General features: G+C 47.4%; 1 protein-coding gene across 4 annotated transcripts in view; it reads left to right on the plus strand.

Moving 5' to 3' along the window:
• Window positions 1-20,765, plus strand: part of FXR2 (FMR1 autosomal homolog 2) — a 903,897-nt gene that overhangs the window by 247,224 nt on the left and 635,908 nt on the right. For all 4 annotated transcript variants that reach the window (XM_069644549.1, XM_069644565.1, XM_069644574.1 and 1 more), the window contains exon 3: window positions 16,083-16,176. In XM_069644549.1, coding sequence (XP_069500650.1) covers window positions 16,083-16,176 — 94 coding nt within the window. The remainder of the gene's footprint in view (window positions 1-16,082; window positions 16,177-20,765) is intronic.

The raw sequence follows: 20,765 nt of genomic DNA on the forward strand, positions 1-20,765 counted from the left end.
ATGACCTCTGCAGTTAGCCATTTGACTACTGCATTTAGCCTTTTGGGCCTCTCCATTTGGTCACTGCATTTAGCCTATTGTGCCTCGCCATTTGACCTCTGCATTTAGCCATTTGACCTCTGCATTTAGCCATTTGACCTCTGCATTTAGCCATTTGACCTCTGCATTTAGCCATTTGACCTCTGCATTTAGCCATTTGACCTCTGCATTTAGCCATTTGACGACTGCATTTAGCCTATTGTGCCTCTCCATTTGACTACTGCATTTAGCCTATTGTGCCTCTCCATTTGACTACTGCATTTAGCCTATTGTGCCTCTCCATTTGACCTCTGCATTTAACCCACTGTGCCTCTCCGTTTGACCTTTGCATACAGCCATTTGACCACCGCATTTAGCCTATTGTGACTTTCCTTTAGAATGTGAGTATACCCAGACTTATCTCATTTGGACATGCATTAGGTTACCACCACCTTCTACGGCTCAGTCCACTCAGTCAGCAGACACTCCCGCTAAGCCCTAGCATGTTCACTACACTCACTAATCAAACTGTCAGTTTCTCACTTTTCACATTGAGTTTTACACTTTGCCTTGTCAGACCTCGTACACTAGCCTCTGGGGATACACCAAGTATGAGGTGTCCGGTCAAAGGATCGAATCAAAAGGATCGAATGACCTTTTGTTCGAATCCAAAATGACCGAAAAAAGGTCGTTTTTTTTCTCATTTATTTAAATTTTTTAAAGTTTAGTGTACATAAAAAGTAATTTATAAAAAGAAAACGGGGTGGCTGGGGGAGCAACCCCCCAATAGAAAAATTCGACCCTTATTTTCGGTTATTTTGTTGTCAAAAAAAACATTTGAGCCTTTTGTTTTCGAACCTTTGACCTACAACCCAAGTATGACATACCCTGTATTACCTAACAATACCATATTCGAAAGGCCCTTAATTCCGAAAGACCTGAAATGCCTAATCCCGAGCAATCCCTGTACAACGGAATCTAGGAATACCCGTCTCGGAGCTAGACTAGCCAAATTATACGAGCCTCCTATCCGGTCGTTACGCACCCTCATAGTAAAGAGGACCCCGGAAACTTTCTCTGACCCAGCTATCACAAGTACCAAGCTAACCCACAACTGCCCTCCCAAGACTAAACATTTCACAGCCCAGCACCCTCAAATGTAAAGACCATCCAACTACCCTCTTAGCAACCAAAGCCCTCATGAGCCCTCCTATTAAAGGAGCTAAAAAAAAATCTGGGTCTCTAGTAGCACATGCAACAGATATCGCTGACGCAATTCTGAGTTATAATCTAGACTTCCTCGCCATTACTGAGACGTGGTTGCACGCTGCAGCAGGCCCTATGCTTATGTTAGCAGTTCCCGATGGTTATACAATCTTAAGACAGGCTAGACAAGGGGCTAGAGGCGGAGGAATCGCCATTGTCTGTAAATGTAGCCTCTCTGAGATTAGCCCCCCCATGACATTCAATCATGTGAAGTTCTTTCAGTCAAATTACTCCTGATCAACTCGCAGACCCTTAACATCCATTTGATCTACCGCCCTCCGGGCCAAACTGGGTCGTTTGAGGAAGATATCCATACTATACTCTCTATTAACCTCAAAATCTCAACGCAAGTACTACTACTGGGCGACCTTAACTTGTGATTTAATGACCCTTCGGATCAGTCTGCCTTGGCAATGGCAAACATCTTATCAGAATTTGGCCTTACCCAAAGAAGCAAAACCCCTACTCACAACAAAGGGAGAAAATTAGTTTGGGTAGCAGATTACAACTGCCATGCCAATATCCTCTCCACTTCACCATAAACCTGGACCGGCAACTACCTGCTCTCATTCACACTCTCTACCAATAGACCCCCGTCCATACCTGCCCCCAGGGCTCCACCCACTTTAACCAGAAATAAAGAGCATCACAGTGGATAGGTTTATCCCTGCTATTATCCCAACCCTTAACACACTTCCGGACAGTACTGACCCAAAAAGATTGGTCGATGAGTACAACAAAATTATGGCTTAATCCTTAGACCAGATCGCCCCTCTCAAACTGAGACCAAGTAAGCCAAAAAAAACATTTGAACAAATGGTTCACACCATTCCTAAAAAACCTAAGGCAACAAAAAAGAAATTGCGAGGCTGCATGGAAACTACTACCATCGGAAGCCAACAAACTAAAGCTTACCAAACTTTCATCCCTGTATAAAAAAGAAATCTGCCTTGCTAAACGGAAATCTTACGACACCAGTATCTCCCAAGCCAACTCCAATATAAAAGGATTTACTATTCTTAAAGAATTAGACTCCCATTGCAATACCAGACACTTGCAGCAAAGATAAAAAATTGTGCTCAGATATCCAACATGCACTCGCAACAAAGTATTTACCTTGCAAAATAAAATATCCTAAAATAAAAGCTTTCTTAAATGTTCCACCCACACCTAAAACATCTGCGAACACCGCGGAAGTCCATCCCACCCGTTTTAACTTCACTAAAGTATCTATCATCGAGGTGGAAAGAATGATTGTCTCTCAAACCATCCAATTGCCAGGATGATCTCTGCCCGGCACAACTCATCAAGGATGCGGCTCGAGACCTTTCACCTTTCATATCCAAGCTCATTAACGCCTCCTTTACCACTGGCACCATCCCCACCAACCTCAAAGAATTGTGGGTACTCCCTCTTCTAAAAAATAAATAAAAATAAACTACTTTAGGTCTCCTAACACCCACCAACTATGGGCCAATTACTACAGTCTCCATCCTTCTAAACAATACTAGACAAGGTGGCTTACATGCAAATCCAAACATTTGGAATTACACCACCTGTTAGGAGCTAGACAGTCAGGTTTCCGGCCACAACATGGAACGGAGACTGCCCTCATCGACCTCAAGACCCAAGTCGACTAGCTTAGAGACAGTGGTAAATCAGCTTTGCTTCTCCTCCTGGACCTTTCAGCTGCTTTCGATTTGGTTGATCATACAGTCCTATGTAATCATCTCGACTCAGCAGCACACTTCTCCAAAGAAGCCATAACTTGGATTAGATCTTTCCTAAGCGGCAGAACAATGAGTCTTCTCGCCTTCAGCAGCGGCCGACCCATACCTATTACCTGTGGTGTGCCACAGGGGTCTTGTGTCTCCCCTACACCCTACAATATCTTTACCAAGCCCCTTTTCGATGATCTGGACCGTCTTGGTATCACCTGCACGAACTATGCAGATGATGCTCGTATCCTCCTCCCACTTACAGGGGATTACGACAAGGATTTGGCCTTGGTGAATAGTGTACATCATCACCCAGGCATGGATGGCCATGCATGGTCTATGCTTGAATGATGACAAATCATCTTGGGTACCCCCACTAACCTAAAAAAAAAAAACGAGGACCTGACTACTCCTCCTTCATAATTGATGGTAACCTCATCAAGGTAGCCCAGGAGGTAAAAACACTAGGTTTTTACCTCAACTCTACCCTATCCTTTTCTAACTAGGTCAACAAGCTAGCGTCCTCTATGGCGTACACATGTAAACTCATTAGAACTGGTAAACCCTTTCTCTCGAACAGCCGCTGCACCATCCTGGCCAGAGCCCTTATTCTGTCACGGCTGGATTATTGTACATAGGTTCAAACAAATCCATTATTACAAGAGTCCAAACCCTACAAAACAATGCCCTTAGAGCGGCCTTGGGTATCTCTAGAAGAGAGCACATTTCTGAGAGTAGAAGACAGAACTGGCTCTGGGCAAATCTTACTAAAAACTGCATCGCTTACCCATAAATCTCTTAACAATGCCGTACCTATCTACCTCGCCGAGAGATTCCACAAACGGACATCTCTAAGACCAACCATATCCGCAAACCGGGACTGCTCGTCCATCCCCAGATTCAAACTATCTACGATTAGAGGCAATAATTTCCCTGTTAAAGCGGCCAAACTATGGAATTCCTTGCCTTCTACTTGTGGTTAAAATCTACTGACTACTAATCTGCACGTTGCACGATCCATGCCTGTGTAACTGTAACATAACTAATAATTGCCTACCAGCTATCCACATGATGGTAACTTCTTCTTTCTTGTACAATGCCTGTAATTTCTGTAAATATCTGTATCCTGCTTCTGTGAATGTATCTCACTGTAACCGAGCTTCGTATATTCTTGTAACTGCTGCGCCCTGATACCCCTGGGTCTGGTGCGCATTACAAATAATAAAACAAACAAGAGTCTCAGCTTCCTCCCGCGACTGCTGAAGATCGACAGCAAGACGAGGCTCTTCCAGGACAGCAGCAGAAGTTGGTCACCAAGCCTCCTTCAGACGGGACACTGGTTTAAGTCTTGGCTTATTCAGGTTTCTCCAGGATCTCTCTAGAGTGGGTAAAGGGTACCTCTTCTTATCCCAAAAGCCAGGTAAGAGCAGAAACTCCTACTAGCCAACAGTAGAACTAGCCCCCACACACCCCAGCAGTGGTCCCGGACCACTCGGGCAGAGCACTCAAACCCGTTTGTGGATTGGGACCAGACCGTCCCAGCCCACATCCTGCCAGCAAAAACACATAGCCCTCCAGTAGCCTGCGTAAAGGCCCTGCTTTCCAGGGCACTGGCAGTTCATATAAGGATTTTCCTGGCCCTCACATGCCAGGAAGAAGGCTAAAAGATAAAATGGCCAAAGGATAAGCGAAAAACCTTGTAGCATGGCCACGTTTGGTCACTAGCCACTTGTTAGTAGCTAAACGTGGTAAGGCTAAAACAAAAAGCACCAACAAATGGTAAGTCACTGCTGCCACCAGCTTGTCTATTTAGCACATCTAGAGTAACCACAAATCCTTTGAGTTAGTCTAGGGGAAAAACAGAAGTGTACCCGTTGTACTTCATTGTAAGATGCATTGTACAATGATTAAATGTTAACACAAGTGATAAGTTACTAAAAGTAGTAACCATGTAACAAGACTAAGGGAAACAATGTTTCCCAGTACCGACAGCCCGAAGGACCTGTCAGTGTCCCCATAACAGATGAGCAAAAGACAGTGTAGTGAAGCTTAAGGCTTCACTGCACTGTAAAAAGTACAGGCCAGGATCAAAAATAAAAGCAAAATGTTTGTGGGTCCATTAAAACTGAAGTAAAGGTGCAGAAAAGAGTACTTTCCACCCATGCATGGGATGGCCTTGCCTCGGATCAGTGGGTACTCAAAACAGTCAGCGGCGGTTACTGTATAGAATTCCTGCAACCACCCCAATATCATCCACCCAAGAGCATACGGCTGTCACCGACCGGAACATCTACAAATCCTGCAAGAAGAGGTCCAGATCCTACTACAAAAAGTAGCGATCTAGGTCGCCCCAGATCTCCAGGTAAACGAGGGCATTTATTAAATTTACTTCCTTGTACCCAAAAAGGTATAACCATGCGCCCTGCTTTAGATCTCTGTCCTGCCAACAAGTATGCCAAACCTCAGAAGTTCAGGATGACAACTCTACAGGAGGCAATCCCACTTCTACAGCAGGGGGATTACATGGCTACACTGGAAATGAAAGATGCATACTTTCATATTTCAGTGTTGCCAGCGCACAGACAGTACCTCAGGTTCAAGATAGTAAATGCTTACTATCAGTTCAAGGTACTCTCCTTTTGGCTATGCCTTGGCTCAAAGGGTATTTATAAAGGTACTAGCAGTGGCCGCAGGTCACCTGAGCAGGCAATCCATTCAAGTGTTCCCTTAGCTGGACGACTGGCTCCTAACCGGAGACTCGTACAAAACGTGTCTGGAGAACACTCAAAAGGCAGTAGATCTCCTTTTCAATCTGGGATTCTCAATCAACGAGGTAAATTCTGGTACCCAGTAAAGTCAAACAGTTTCTAGGAGCACTAATTCGGACAGAAGACAGTCTCATCTTCCCCTCCAATGAGAGGGTTAAAAACATGTGTTCTGGATCCATCAGTATGTAACCAATCACCGGATAACTGTATGAAAAGCCATGCAGCTACTAGGGATAACATCCTGCATCTTCCTGGTTCAACACCTCCATCTGCACATGCGCCCCATTAAGGAGTTGCTCTCGAACCAATGGTGTCAGGCAAGCGGTCAGTGGGAAGATATAGTGATTGCCTCAAAAGCTCTTCAGGATCTGTGTTCGTACTTGCCTGTCTAAACAGAATTATTGTGTGTATCACTGTGTGGACTCATTGTGGACCTCTGACCACACTCACAAGACTACACCTTGACCACTCTCCATGCAATCTTTGATTAGGTTTGGCTAACCGCTCCGATTTCCCCTGTTCTCTAGCATGGGGTCTGGCATGGATTCACATGCAGATGAATATTCCCTGTCAGGCTCGGAATCCTCGGTAAAGAAAAAAATCAGTATCAGATTCGTTTCTGATCTCTTTCTAAGTAGTAACCAATGACTGGTCTCTGGATCATACTGCCCCCAGCCAATGACTGCCCTCTCCCTAAGCCCCGCCTCTGGCAGCCATCTTCAGATTTTTACTGCACGCTCAAGTGTTGGGAGTCCTCGTGTTTAGCTCTCGAGCTTTTGCTGCGTTTTTGCACTTTTTCAAAGAGAATTTCTCATTTTTTGGTCAAATAGAGCCTCAAGCTCCACCGTCTCTACATCCGATTATCGGGAATCCATGCCGGATTTTTCTACGCCCCTCAAGGGTGGTGATTTTGTCGAGTTACGCTTCTTGGAGGATTCCAGAAGTTTCTGCGGCCTACCCGAACATGGCCCAGGAGAAAGGAAGCTCGACGCCCGGAAAGCTGTTCAAGGTCTGCCCTGGATGCCAGCTACAGAATGTGTTCAAGGAGGGCGAGCATTCGAAATGTCTCTACTGCCTTCTTGAGGACAAAATGCACTTGGAGAAGGACTGTGCGTTTTGCAGGAACATATCGGAACGGACCATCAGGGACCGACACAATCGTTTCTCCAACTGGCTGGAAGGAAGGGGTCCGTCAGGTGAGAAGAAGAAGTCCGAGCGGTCTTTGAAGTCCTGTGAGGGCGCCCCAGCGACGGGGGCCCAACAGAAGGCAAAGCACCGCGAGTCCATGGGCACCGGGAGCGTCGAACGGTCGGGCTCTTCGGCTGCTAGGCAGGGCGTGCCTTCCCCGGCACCATCAACCACGAGCCAACGCTCTGTTTCGGGGAAGAGGAAATCCGAGAACCCGGGTAAGCCTCTGGAGAGGCCCCGGTCGATCTCGAAGGATTCGGCCGAGGGGGAGCGAGGCGGTGACCCTACCCCCAAGGTGAAGGACTCAAGCGCGCCTAAGGTGGTGAAGGCCTTGATTCACCCGGCCAAGGCCTCTTTCAAGGGAGTCGTCAAAATAGTCCCTGTAACAAAATAGTCCCATCCAAGCCTCACGTTGGCTTGGATTCAGTTGCAGCATGGCCTGCATGAGGTAAGTAATGTCTATGAGCCTGGCGCCTATGGCGCCAGGACTGAACCCAGACAGCCTCTAGCCGGGGCTGCTGGGGTTTTAATAAATATCTGGATGCCTGCTCCCGGGGCTGAGGGGCTTGGTCTGGATGCCCGGGGGTAGGCGTCATGACACCTTACCACCGACAGAGGACCTGGTACCAGGTCCGACGGAGGAACCAGAGCCGGTCCCGGCAGAAAGCCCCCTCGAACAAGAGAAGACGGACCCACCCAGCCCCGCCTTCTCAGCCCTCGCGGCCTGCTCGCCCTTTACCCACGTCCCCCGTTCCTGGGGATGACACAGGAACAGACAAGGCCACGACGGGTACCGACGACTACGGCGGTGATGATGGGACGGAGCTCCCATCACCAGACCGGGCCTCCCCGTCCGATGAGATCTGATCTTTCCACGCAATGATCGGCAGGGCATCCAAACTTTTTCAGCTTTGCCCCGAAGAGAAGGAAGGTTTCCTTTACCAACGGCGCGAGACCAGGAGGAAGTCAGTCCTTGCCGTGCCTCTGCTGGATGACATCTGGGACGAGGGTCTCACCCTTCTCAAGAACCCGTCTGCGACGCCTGCCAAGAAGGATCGGTACGAGAAGAAGTACCGGGTTCCCGACGCGGCCCCTCTGTGCCTTAGGGCACAACCTACCCCGGACTCGGTCGTCTCAACGGCGGCCAAGAAGAAAGCGGGTGGGGGGGGGTGTGGCCCGTCGGTCTCACCGTCAACTTCCCCGCCGGACGACGAAGGGAAGAAGCTGGACGCAATGGGACGACTAGTTATCTCATCGGCGGCAGCGATTAAGGCGGCCAACGCCCTCGCGATCGTGGCCCGCTACGACAGGGAGTTATGGTACAAGATCGCCCCCCCTGTTGGACTTCCTACCGGATGACAAGGGGGCCGAGGCCCTGGAGATTTCGCAAGAAGGCGAAGTGGCGTCGGACCACACCATTACGGTGGTAACAGACATTGCCGACACCGGTTTCCGCCAGCTAGGCAACGGCGTTTGCCTTAGACGACGAGGTTGGCTCAAGGCGACGGATTTCCGCCAGGATGTGCAAGCCAAGGTTCTGGACATGCTGTTCGACGGGAACAACCTGTTTGGGAACACGGTGGATGAGTCCCTCCAAGCCATCAAGGCGGACACAGAGACTGCTAGGGCCCTAGGTGTTCTCCGGCAACGGAGGCTGTCCTTTCAGAGCGCCGGAGGCAAGCAGGGTGCCTCCAAGGGATTCGGCGGTGGCTCCTTTACGTACCGCCAAGCGGCTCACTCCTCATCGCAGGAAGCCTATAGAGGACGAGGCAAGTGAACTGACAGCGGGGTCGGGCCCCCACCGAAGCACTCCGGTGGGAGGCCGGCTGGCGAAGTTCGTCAGCGTGTGGGAGTCCATCTCCGACAGTTGGGTGCTGGATGCCCAAGGGCACGCCCTCGAGTTTCTAAAAAAGTGCCCCCGCATTCCACCCGTGGTCAGGAAAGAAAATCACGTCCCTCAACTACTCTTGGAGGTGAGGGCGTTGCTCAGAAAAGGTGCCATCGAGCTCGTCCCGAAGAAGCTCGGGGGCTCAGGAGTATACTCAAGGTACTTCCTAGTGAAAAAGAAGACGGGAGGATGGCACCCCATCCTGGACCTGCGACGGCTGAACAAATGCATCAAGGCACAGAAATTCCGGATGGTCACCGTCCAGCACGTACTGGAACAACTGGATGAGGACGATTTCCTGTCATCGTTGGATTTGGAGGATGCGTACTTCCACATCCCCATTCTGAAAGGTCACCGAAAGTTCCTCAGGTTCGTAGTCCAAGGATGGCGCTACCAGTTCAAGGCCCTCCCGTTCGGTTTGAAGTCGGCACCCAGGGTGTTCACCAAGTGCCTCGCACCGGTAGCGGCGCGGAATGCACAGCAAAGACCGTCCAGCTGCTCTCGGACCTGGTATTCTCCAACTGTCCCAAATCCCACCTGGTCCCATCGCAAGTCGCACTGTTTCTGGGAGCAAAGCTCGACACAGTGGCGCGCCTGGCCTCAACGTCGGAAGAAAGGACGAAGGCCATCCTGGGCAAGGTGCGGCGCCTGCTGGCCTCGGACGTGGCTAGGGTGAGGTCCATCAAGTCCCTCCTCGGGATGATGTCGTCCTGCATATATATTGTGCGCCTGTGCAGGCTTCGGATGTGTCCTCCGCAAGAGTTCCTCGACTCCCGCTGGATCCAAGCGACGGGCAGCTTCGAGGACGGGATTCCGCTCGAGACCTTCCGACGAGCTGTCCGGTGGTGGGACACCCGCGCTCATCTGACGGCGGGCACAGACTTTCAGACCCCATCCCACCAGATAACGGTGACAACGGATGCCTCCCTGGAAGGGTGGGGAGCACACACCGGAGATCTTCACGCAAGAGGCGTTTGGCTCCTGGAGGAGAAGCTCCATATCAACATCCTGGAGCTCCGAGCAGTGTTCTAGGCCCTCGGGTCCTTTCTCCCGTCCCTCAAGGGCAAGGTGGTGAGAATTTTCACCGACAACACCACCACGATGTTCTACATCCGGAAGCAGGGAGGAACCAGATCCTCAGCCCTCTCCAAGGAAGCCCAGGATCTGTGGCATTGGGCCGTCGCCCAAGGGATGTTTCTGGTGCCCTTTCATCTGGCAGGGATAAAAAACACCATCGCCGACTCACTCAGCAGGGAGCTGTGCTCGTGCCACGAGTGGGAACTACGTCAGGATCAAGTAGATCGACTCTTCCAATGATGGGGGGAAAACCCCAGATTGACCTTTTCGCGACGGCGAAGAACTCCAGTGCCAGAGGTTCGCCAGCAGGTTTCCCCAGACGAGGAGCATGGGCGATGCTTTCTCGTTCCCCTGGGAAGGCCTGTTCCTTTATGCGCTCCCTCCGTTGCCGTTGCTGCTCCGACTCATCAACCAGCTCAAGAGGTCCCGGTGCAGGATGATCCTGGTCGCACCGACGTGGCCGAGACAGATCTGGTTCCCGGACCTTCTGGACTTGTCACCGTCCCCACCAGTCAAGCTGCCGACGGACACGGATCTTCTCTCCAGAGAAGGAGGCGCCATTCTTCATCACGACCCGGAGTCGCTGAACTTGCAGGCCTGGCTCCTGCAGCGCTAGAGTTTGGAGGGTACGATATCCCGGCTGACTGCAGAGAGGTCCTTGCAAAAGCCAGGGCGTCCTCAACTCTCGTGCTACGGACATAAGTGGAAGAGGTTCTCTGTTTGGTGCCGTGCACAGAAGATTAACCTTCTACGGATTACGGCCCCTCAAGTGCTGCCGTACCTACTGTCGCTGGCCAAGGCTGGACTGGCTCACCCCTCCATCAAGATACGTCTGGCTGTGATTTCCCGATACACCAGAACCACAGGACGGGCGTCCTTGTGGTCCCATCGCCTGGTGAAGGAATTTATGAAGGGAATGTTCCGATCGTTCCCGCCGGTGAAGTCCCCTGCCCTGGCGTGGGAACTCAACGTGGTGCTGACCAGGCTCATGGGGGTGCCATTCGAGCCCCTGCATTCGGCGCCGCTGAAATTCCTGTCGTGGAAGACTGCGTTTCTTGTGGCCATCACCTCCGCACAGCGAGTGGGAGAGATCCAGGCCCTATCCTGCAAGCCTCCATACTTATATTTTCACGAGGGTGGTGCTGAGGACGCACCCCTCGTTTATGCCGAAGGTGCCGTCAGACTTCCACCTCAACAAGCCCTTGGTGTTACCTGTTTTCTTCCCGTCGCCTTCATCTCCGGCCGAGAGGACTTTGCACTCGCTGGATGTGGTTAGAGCACTGAAGTTCTACGTGGCCGAACGAAGAGTTTTCGGAAGACATCACAGCTGTTTGTGAACTTTGGACCTGTGAACCAATGGAAGGCTCTCTCGAAGGCTTCCATTTCCAGATGGCTCTCCGGCTGCATCATGCATTGTCATCGGTTGGCAAACCGACCGTTGCCCGGCCGTCCAAGAGCCCACTCGACCAGAGCGATCGCTGCTACCACAGCGTTCTTGTCTGGTGTGCCCCTGCTGGTCATCTGCAGGGCTGCTACGTGGAGGTCGACGCACACCTTCACGAGATTCTACTGCGTCGACTGGGATTTCAGGGAGGAGTCCAGAGTCGGCCAGGCAGTGCTGCGCAACCTGTTCGCTTAAGGTGAGCCTGGTGAGGAGGTAAGAGATGCTTAAATGTTATGTAATGCTTAATGTTGAGCCTTGCCACCTCTCGTGGTTGTGCATGTGAACTGCTATTTATTCTTATATTCATGAGCATGTGAATCCATGCAAGACTCCATGCTGGAGAAGGAACAAGTTACTTACCTGTAACTGTTCTCCAGCATTGGTCTCCTGCCCCTCTACGGCTCTTCACTTGGTCATACTGCCACTTTGCGTGCTACCAAATCTGAAGATGGCTGCCAGGGGCGGGGCTTAGGGAGAGGGCAGTCATTGGCTGGGGGCAGTATGACCCAGAGACCAGTGATTGGTTACTACCGAGAAAGACAGATCAAAAACGAAACTGATACTGATTTTTTTCTTTACCGAGGATTCCCAGCCTGACGAGGGGGAATCTTCATGAGCATGTGAATCCATGCCAGACCCATGCTGGAGAACAACAGTTACAGGTAAGTAACTTGTTCCTTCACTGTAACTAGGGTGGCCTCCTGAAATATGTCCACCAGATTTTAGAAATCCATTTTAACAAAGGGTAAAGTTAACTTATCAGTTTCTGTCCCGCCCTGTGCTGCATAAGGTAAAATAGGGTGCAAAGTCCTAATCCTCAATTACTCTGCCTTGACCTGTGGTGGTGGGATCGGGACTAAGAATCCTTTCCTAGGGCTACCCTAGTGAACTGGATTGAGTGGATTACTTACCTGAATCTCAGAAACGTATTTAACTTTGAAAACTTTAACGGCACCACCACAACCCCACTGCATATTTTTTGCATACTCACCTGAAGAAGCTATACTTTGCAACTGGTTACTTTTGGGACATTTTAGATTGAGGGAAGTGTTCTTATGTATGTTCTGCCCATTTTTCCTTGCATATGACTACTCCCCTTTATTGCACTGGTAACTGATTCACATGCAGTTCTATTCCCCTAATGGTGAAACTGGGATCTAGTGGAGGCCATTAGTCAGGGAGACTCTCTCCTTAAATTATCCCAATAATGCTTATCTTGATGTCCACCAGCTTTCAACTTGGATAATGCCCCCTTTAAAAATCTGTCGCGCGTGCAACTAAGTTTTTGTGGAAAGACCCACAGTCTGCAATTATTGCCTTCCAAGGGACCACCGGGAACAGAAATGCTTGTTGTGTGCGCTTTTTAAGCCTAAAACACTAAGATTGGCAGTCCAAACGCTGGACGACATTCGCAATGGAAGCTGAGGCATCTCGATGGGGCTGAGGAACGCGAGCCAGAACAGGACAGCCCTGGTTTCAAATCAGAAGCCGAAGAGATTTCGAATCGGAAAATTGAGGGTTTCTGTAGGCCAGACCTCTTTCTCTGAATGTCAAGCGTCACGCTCTGCTATGGAGACTTATGATATAGCATTTATAACGCGCCTATACACAAGACTACACCCTGCGACAAGGCTACACGCGCTAAATCCGTTCAAATCCACAGAGTGCAATCAACCTGATGGTGGGGGGAAAAACACAATCTGACCTCTACGCATGAAGGATCATGGGTACAGTACACGTCACAGTAGGGATGGTTTTACGGGAATGCCCAGTTCACATCACTTTTCGAAATATAAATGAATCCTGTAATACTCTGCACCAACCACTTGGGGCTGCGCAAGGCATGTGAATCTAAGCAGATATAAGGATCAGAAAGAGGAGTATGTATGTCATGCTTTTCTTATGGTTTTGTGTGGCAATACTTATGTGATTTTTATATGATATGCTTAATGTGTATCTATAGGCCCAATAAATGTAATATGCTTACTGTCTAAACAGAATTATTGGTGTTGTGTATACCTAGACTACTCACACATATGCTGAGACTTGACAGCTCAGCTACCTTACCTTCATTGGGTTTTGGCTAACCGCTGAGTGTTTTCCCTGTTTAACACAAATGGAGCAGCTTCACAAAATCTTACCACCAAGGGTGGATTTTGGAAGTCCATATTAACATTAGTGGCAGAGAGAGAAGGGAGAGAGAGAAAAGAAATGGAGATGAGACGGGGAGTAGTGGTAAAGAAGGAAACCATTCTGAAAAGCACAGAGACCATTCTTGGAAGGGTGGAATTCTTAAAATATTTTGGAGAGATTCTGTTAAATAAGGCCTTGGCCTTTAAGCCTCCCATTTTAGAGAGTATAGACTAAACCGTAGAGGCCACCGTTCACAAAGGACTGAGAAAACCTTGGCTGGTGGTGAAGCCTGGATTAGGGTGGAGGGAGCAGACATGAGGTTGAGGGACCAGTTGAAAACATCAAGTCTGTAGAACATTGTGAAGGTAATTTTAAAGTGCTCTTACTAAAAACCCTTGAACCATCTATTGGACACTTGAGGTTCGTCCAAGGCCACCTATGTAATAGGACAGCAAGGAGGACTTTGACAAGAAGGTCAGTACATTGGAACTCCATGTCTGATATATTTGCCAATGGAAAGGAATAAAGTAGCAATGGCAGAAACAAAATGTATGTGGTAAGGCCATGCGACAGGAAGAGCGGACAGTATTGAAATGTAAAAGTATATATAACATGGATGATTTACCTATGGCAGCAACATGAGTAGTATGTACAAAGATGTGTTGGCGGAAATGGGGTTTATTGAGGGAGCAGGAGAATACCAGCTGAACACTTGTGCACCTTTGAGTGACAGGAGTTGATTGTGAACTGCCGTTTTTTTAAAACGGGCCACATTGGAGATAGACTGAGTCTTGGGGTAGGAAATTCGAGTAGGGTAGATGAATGAAAATGAGATGTAGCAGAAGGTGTGCTATGCGCCTAAGTGGTATTTTCCGAAGTGCGACTCTGCCAAATTTTTAAAAACCACAAACCTGCAGATGGTAAGTTTAGGTTTTTATATATATAGACTACAGGTGTTGCCAGGGGCTTGGAGAGGGTTAATGGGGACACACACCCCCCGCTGCTATTTTTGTGATGAAAAGTGGTCAAATTGTCCAAAATAGATCAGCTAAGTTGCATTTGGTTAAATTGTGAGGCAACCTTCTAGATCTGCCAAAGAGGCTAGTTATGGGAAATGTCGAGTGCTGGTTGAGAATCTATTCAGGTGGGATGACGTAGTAAAGTGGAAGTCCTATAATTGGGCTAGTGTAGTAAGGCACCCTGCTAATGGTGGAAGGTGGCTGAGGTGGAGTGTGGCAGTCTTATCAAGGGAAGTGATGAGTTGCTGTGGTTTCAGATTTCTGTCTGAGAAGAACCATGTTGCCAAGCAAGAGGAGGACAAGAAGTGAGGCGTTTGTGGTTCAGAGCCAATTGGCTCAATTATTCAATGAATTGAAAGGGCTTCATGCCCATGTTGTATGTCCAATTGTCACTTTTCAACAGTATGTTCTGTGATAGATCATTGCTAAAGCAGCCACATGGTACTCTGTCAGCATTCTTGAACACTACTGCTTAGTTGATTTGATAACTTTGTAATATAAATAACCTATGAGTACGAGGCATAGTAGCATGTGAGCGCAGAGTCTCACAAGGAAAAGTAAGGAGATGGAATAAGTAGGCTGTCTATTCAGGAAAGCAAGCTAATTCACTGAAACAAAGTTACAAGGGGAGAATGCTCTATTTGACTAGGACACAAAACCGAGAACCGACTTGCAACAAGTGGATGGAATAAAAAACAGATGTTAGTGCTCACAACTGCTGCTTGGTCTTCCTAAAATAGTAGGGCATAGTTATGTCTTAGTTGAAGATACCAAAGGGGGGCCTTCCAATCAGATGGCAGTTGTGTTGCAGACACACTTCTTTCAGGTTCTAGTGCACATTTATTTATTTTTTTGGAATCTTTCCATCCTCCCTTCAGTACCTGGAAATCTCCATAAAGTTTGGAGTAAGTGCACATACAAGTGAAAGTTACTCAATTTAGTGAATACTGGACCTTAAATGCATGGAAAAGGACTAAGGTGCAGGGCTTTGGGAGGTAGACTGTGGCTGTGCATGCACTTGTCTTTGCTTATCATGAAAGGATTTATGTCTTTAGGTACTAGTAAAATAAATTTTAAAAAAAATAAACTCCCCTCTTGTCCCTTAAGACGGCATTTCTCAAAAGTATGGATGAAACAAGACTATGGAATGGGAGTACAGTAGTAACTACTGTGAGTGAAATGTTTTCATCCTAGATTTGTGCTAGTGGGTCCATGCGTTGACCTGTGGAAGTCTTTGCATTAGCTTTTTTGAAAAATGCCCCACTATTGATATACACAAGACCAATTTAAATCTGGCTCGTCTCCCTAAAATTCACTACTTTCTTCACTACCATGTGGCCACATTGATGACTTGTTTACCATCCTATAAATACATTGTTCATATATGCGGGCACATTTGTATTGTGGCAAGCAATGTGATTGTTTTGACAAAGCATAACGTAGCAGGTTTTGGCAGAGGCTCATAAGTGTTAGAAAAAGATTTGTTTTGTTGGCAGAGACATTTAACCATTCTAAACGGCTTTGCTTTGTATTGCAATGATCTTAATGCCTTGCTCTTTGCAGCTGGCAGCCTGAGAGACAGATACCATTCAGTGATGTGCGACTGCCTCCTCCTGCAGATTACAACAAAGATGTAACAGAGGGTGATGAAGTGGAGGTAAGAGATGTAAATTACCAACATGTTTAATATTCCATGGTATGATTCTAGAGAGCCTCCAGTTTTTTGACAGGCAGGATGGTCCAATGATGCCTATCCATAAATACTAATGTGGTCCATCTTAACCAAATTTCACTTCATACCCTTCTCCCCCAAAAGGTGCAGAAGAAATCAAAATGTTCCCCCAACCCCACCCCACCCATACTTTAATCCTAGATTTCTATCAGACTTTGTCACAGAGATGTCTGTGTGATACATCACTGCTAGTTGCATAAAGAGGTTGCCTTCCTTCAGACTGCTCCATGATTGACATTTGTGGTGGATTACTCCATTGATGTATTTTCTTTCTGCTAAGATTATTTGAAAATGTGCCCATTGGTGATCTATGTAATTCAGATTGCAATGAGCTGCACAACAGCCTTTTATAAGCAGTTTTTTTTGGCTTTGTTTAGTGTCTTTTGACATTAGTGTACGAGATCCCGGGACATGGCAATGTGATCATGCCTTGGCTTTGGCAAGAATACCTTGTTTTTGTTGGAGTACAGTTATGTTGTCCCCTTATTTGGGTTGTAAGAGGAATGTCCAGGCAGTACTGAAAATGCCAGTCACATTATTGGGTACAAGCAGATATCTGGTGCAATATTATGGAGTAATGGAAGTTGAAGTATTGCTGTGCTCTGGTTTTGCAAAAACCTATTGCTATGTTTACATTCACTTACTAGGTTCAGTAACTGGGAATTAAGGAGAGTTCTGTAAGAATGACCTAAGGCAATTTAGCATGCTGTAAGTCGGAGTGAAAGTAATTTGGACATAATGGAAAAGTGATAATTGGATTCTGAGTTACTTCATGAGGCACGTGTGAGAGTTCATTTCACACATGGTTAAGGTGGAATTTCTCAAATTGGTAGACCAGCGAATAAGAAAGTATTTGGGCAGTTGTTAAAGAATCAGTGTTGGTGGATCAGTAAATGATATATGCGGGTGCGACTTATTTAATAAGCGCAAGGTTTGCTGTCTCTCTCAAGTTGGTATTTTCACAAGGCACATGTACAATATTTGATAAGGTTGTGGAAAGTGGTGTTGCATGTGGGGCTATGATATCCTGTATAGTTTGCCAAATGTACCCATGATGTCTTTGGTATTAAATATAATGAATTCCATTGTGTAAATTTACAATTCATCTATACCTTCAAGCTGCCTTCATTGATCTGTCAAAATTCGTCTATTGCTGAAATATTTTGGTGCCTCTTGATGATTTTTTTCTTTAAAAAAAATAACTACTAATATAAGCAGACAGATTGGATTTGGGTCGCACCATGCTCGCTCAGTAGATATCACAATGATTATTATACTGGTTCATTTTGTACATTGATCCTCTGCACACAACATAACTCACTGATTCTTTATTCAATAGGCTGTGCTTTTCTCAAGAATTCATGCAGGGGGTCCCATATGATAGGTCTATCAGCCGCAATCACAGTTGCAGTATAGCCTTCCTCCCTCTCATTCACATAAGTAACCACTTAAGTGTTAAAGGACGAGTTATGGTTGTCCTTTTTGCATAGACTTGCATAATAGCCTGGCAATTAAGGGCCATTCCGTTCTTAAAGGTGCCACCTTGTGCTTTCATTTCAGATGAATTTTTTCAGAACCATGCAGCATATGTTAAACAATCTATGTATTTTTTCAGAAACTTTACCGATATCACCCATCAGGTATTTGAGCGGAAGTGTTAAGGGGGGGGATCCCAATCATAAGATGGAATATTCCATCAATCTCCCAGAAATGTGATACCTTCGGACACCTCCAAAACATGTGAATTGAGTCGGCCCCATCGCTCCCGCACTTCATACGCTTATTTGTGTCTGGGGAAAATCAGGAGACCCTGGCAGGTGTATAGTGCAGCTGGTTTAAGACCTTAAATTGAATCAAGCGCGGCCGTGCGTTGAGTAGCTTCTTTCGTCAATAGACAATATCTGTGCCATTTAGCATAAACAATGTCAATAGCTTTTCCCATTTGGACCTTGCAGTGTTCCTCAGCGCCTGAGCAGCTTGCTTGCATCACCTTATACAACTTCGACACCAGCCCCCTCAGTAAATCATTCTGCGCTACTGCATCTATGCATCCACAGCGCCCATTTAACTGACAGAGCATTCAAATTTGCCTCATGATTGTCTTCATAGAGGGTTTGTTGTGTGCGAGACACCTTTATGCCCAAATACTACAAAGCATTTGGTACCCATTGGAATCCTCCAAGATTAAATGGTGTAGTGGTGTTATCAGTCAGTGAGAACAATTCAGATTTGGAGGTGTTAATCTTGTAAACTGAATATTTTGTGAATTTGGCCTCTCCCTCCATGATTGGACCCACATTTTCGACTGGATTCCATAATTGTAACAATGTTTCATCTGCATATAAAGAGATGATCTGTGGGGGTCCCGTTGTGTGTATTCCCCTGTGTGCATGTTGGTCCCTTATTAGCCATGCTAACAACAATGGGAAGAAAGGACAGCCTTGTCGTGTACCCCGGGCCAACGCAAATGCCTGAGATTTGTACAGACCCTGGCAACCGGGTTCACGTACAACAGTCTCACATAAAGAATAAAATGATGGCCCATCCCAAAATGTTTGAGCACTACAAACAATAGTTACATGATATGGAGTCAAAAGCTTTTTCGGCATCTGACGCTGCTACTGCCTGGGCCTGTGGGTTTATTTGTGATATAATATCAAAGAGGCGCTGTAGGTTAAGGGCTGTGGATCTCATGGGAATAAAGCCTGATTAGTCCGGGTGTACCAGGTAGGTCATGTGTAGGAGTCTGTTAGCCAATACTTTGCTAAAATCTTAGCATCAACATTAATCGATAATAACGGATGGTAGGAAGCGACCTCACTCAATGGTCTACTTGGTTTTGGCAACACCGATATCACGGCCTCAGTGAGCATGGGTGGGAATCGCCCAACTGTGACACCTCCCAGACATTAAGCAGGCACGGCGCCAGTGCCGTACTATGCCTTGTACATTTCGATACCCAGTCCATCAGGCCCGGGGCCCTTGCTAGATGAGTGAGGCAATAGCCCACACAATTTCGCCACAAGTGACTGGACTAGCTAGTGCTTCGCGTATCTCCCGGGGGAGACTTGGGAGTGCCATCTCATTCAAATAGTTTTCCACATCCCATTCTGTACAAGTATCTGCATTCGCATACAGCGTTTTATAGTATTGCAAAAATTCCTCATTGATTTCCTGGTTGGATGTTCCGAACCTCCCCTTGCCCCTTCAATTCCCATAATGGACTTCACCCCTCTCTCAACCCTGATCACGCCTGCCAAGAATTGTCCTAGTCGGTCTTCTGCCCCATATCGCTAGCTTGTGGAACTTCTACAGGTTACCCTTAATAACCCCCCAGTAGTGCCTTGTCGGTAGTGGTGCTGTATTCATTTTGTAATCTGCGTAGCACCCATTTGGTCTCTGCTTATTCCAGTCTAGTGGCTTTGAGTACATCCATTGTAACAGAAATAAGAGTACCGTGCAGCCAGACATTAAATGCTTCCCATACCATAGCTTATCTCGGAACCAAACCTTCATTAACCTCATACAACCCATCTGTTTTCTAAAGTAGGTCCTCCACAAGCGTGCCATCTTAAAAAATATATATATATTTCGTGATATTGTCCAAAGCGGCCAGGAGCGCAGCGAATCGCCAAGTTCCAGTGATATAACCACTGGGGAATGATCAGTGCGTGGCAAAATTGTGATCCGCATTTTGTCTCCTCCACCTGAAAACATACCAAATGGTGCACCAGAATAAGCACTCCCCTGGCTTGCGAGGAGCAAGTTGTATAGAATCTCTGCTGCGCCCATTTGGGCGCAAACCCATCGTGCAATGGCCCTAGTGCATGTGTTTCCTGTAATATTACGATTCTAGGGGAATGGCAGTCCAGATGTGCCGTAATCTTCCTAGCCTTAATTGGATTATTCATGCCCCGAACATTCCATGATGACAAATCCACCACTGAAACTGGCATTTAGTTGTAAACCATTTTTATGTTTCTCAGAACACCAATTTGCCCATGATACATCCCTCATTCAACAATCCTCCCAACAATGTCTGCTTTTAAACTCCCCTTTGGCCCCCCTCAACTCCCTGATCCCCTGCCCTGTTAAGTACCCCATCGTACCCTCTTCCCTCCACCCGCACCATCTTCCCCAACTCGATGATGATTCCCTTGAACAACCCAGGAACTTTCCTGGGGTCTGCTGTGAGCAGTCGCTGCTTGCAATGGCCAGTCCCGCTGCCGTTCCCCCCCACCCCGGCTTTAATGATCAAATTCCCATACCATAGTCAAATGCTGTTGTCGCGTATATATAGGGGCTTCTTGTTCAGTCGCCCATATTGTTCCGTCTTGCTTCAGGGCCATGATTTTGATCATTCCCTTGTTCACGGGCCGGAAGTGGTATCATTGCCTCAACATAGGCTATGGCCGCAGAAGGATTTTCAAAGAAATGTGCCCTGCCGCTGTGTTGAATGTAATTTCGCCGGAAACATAAGGGCATATGGGACGCTCCTGGCTCTCGATTTCTTC

The sequence above is a fragment of the Ambystoma mexicanum genome, chromosome 1p (assembly GCF_040938575.1).
Source record: "Ambystoma mexicanum isolate Mex_15411 chromosome 1p, UKY_AmexF1_1, whole genome shotgun sequence".
In the NCBI taxonomy this organism is placed as follows: Eukaryota; Metazoa; Chordata; class Amphibia; order Caudata; family Ambystomatidae; genus Ambystoma; species Ambystoma mexicanum.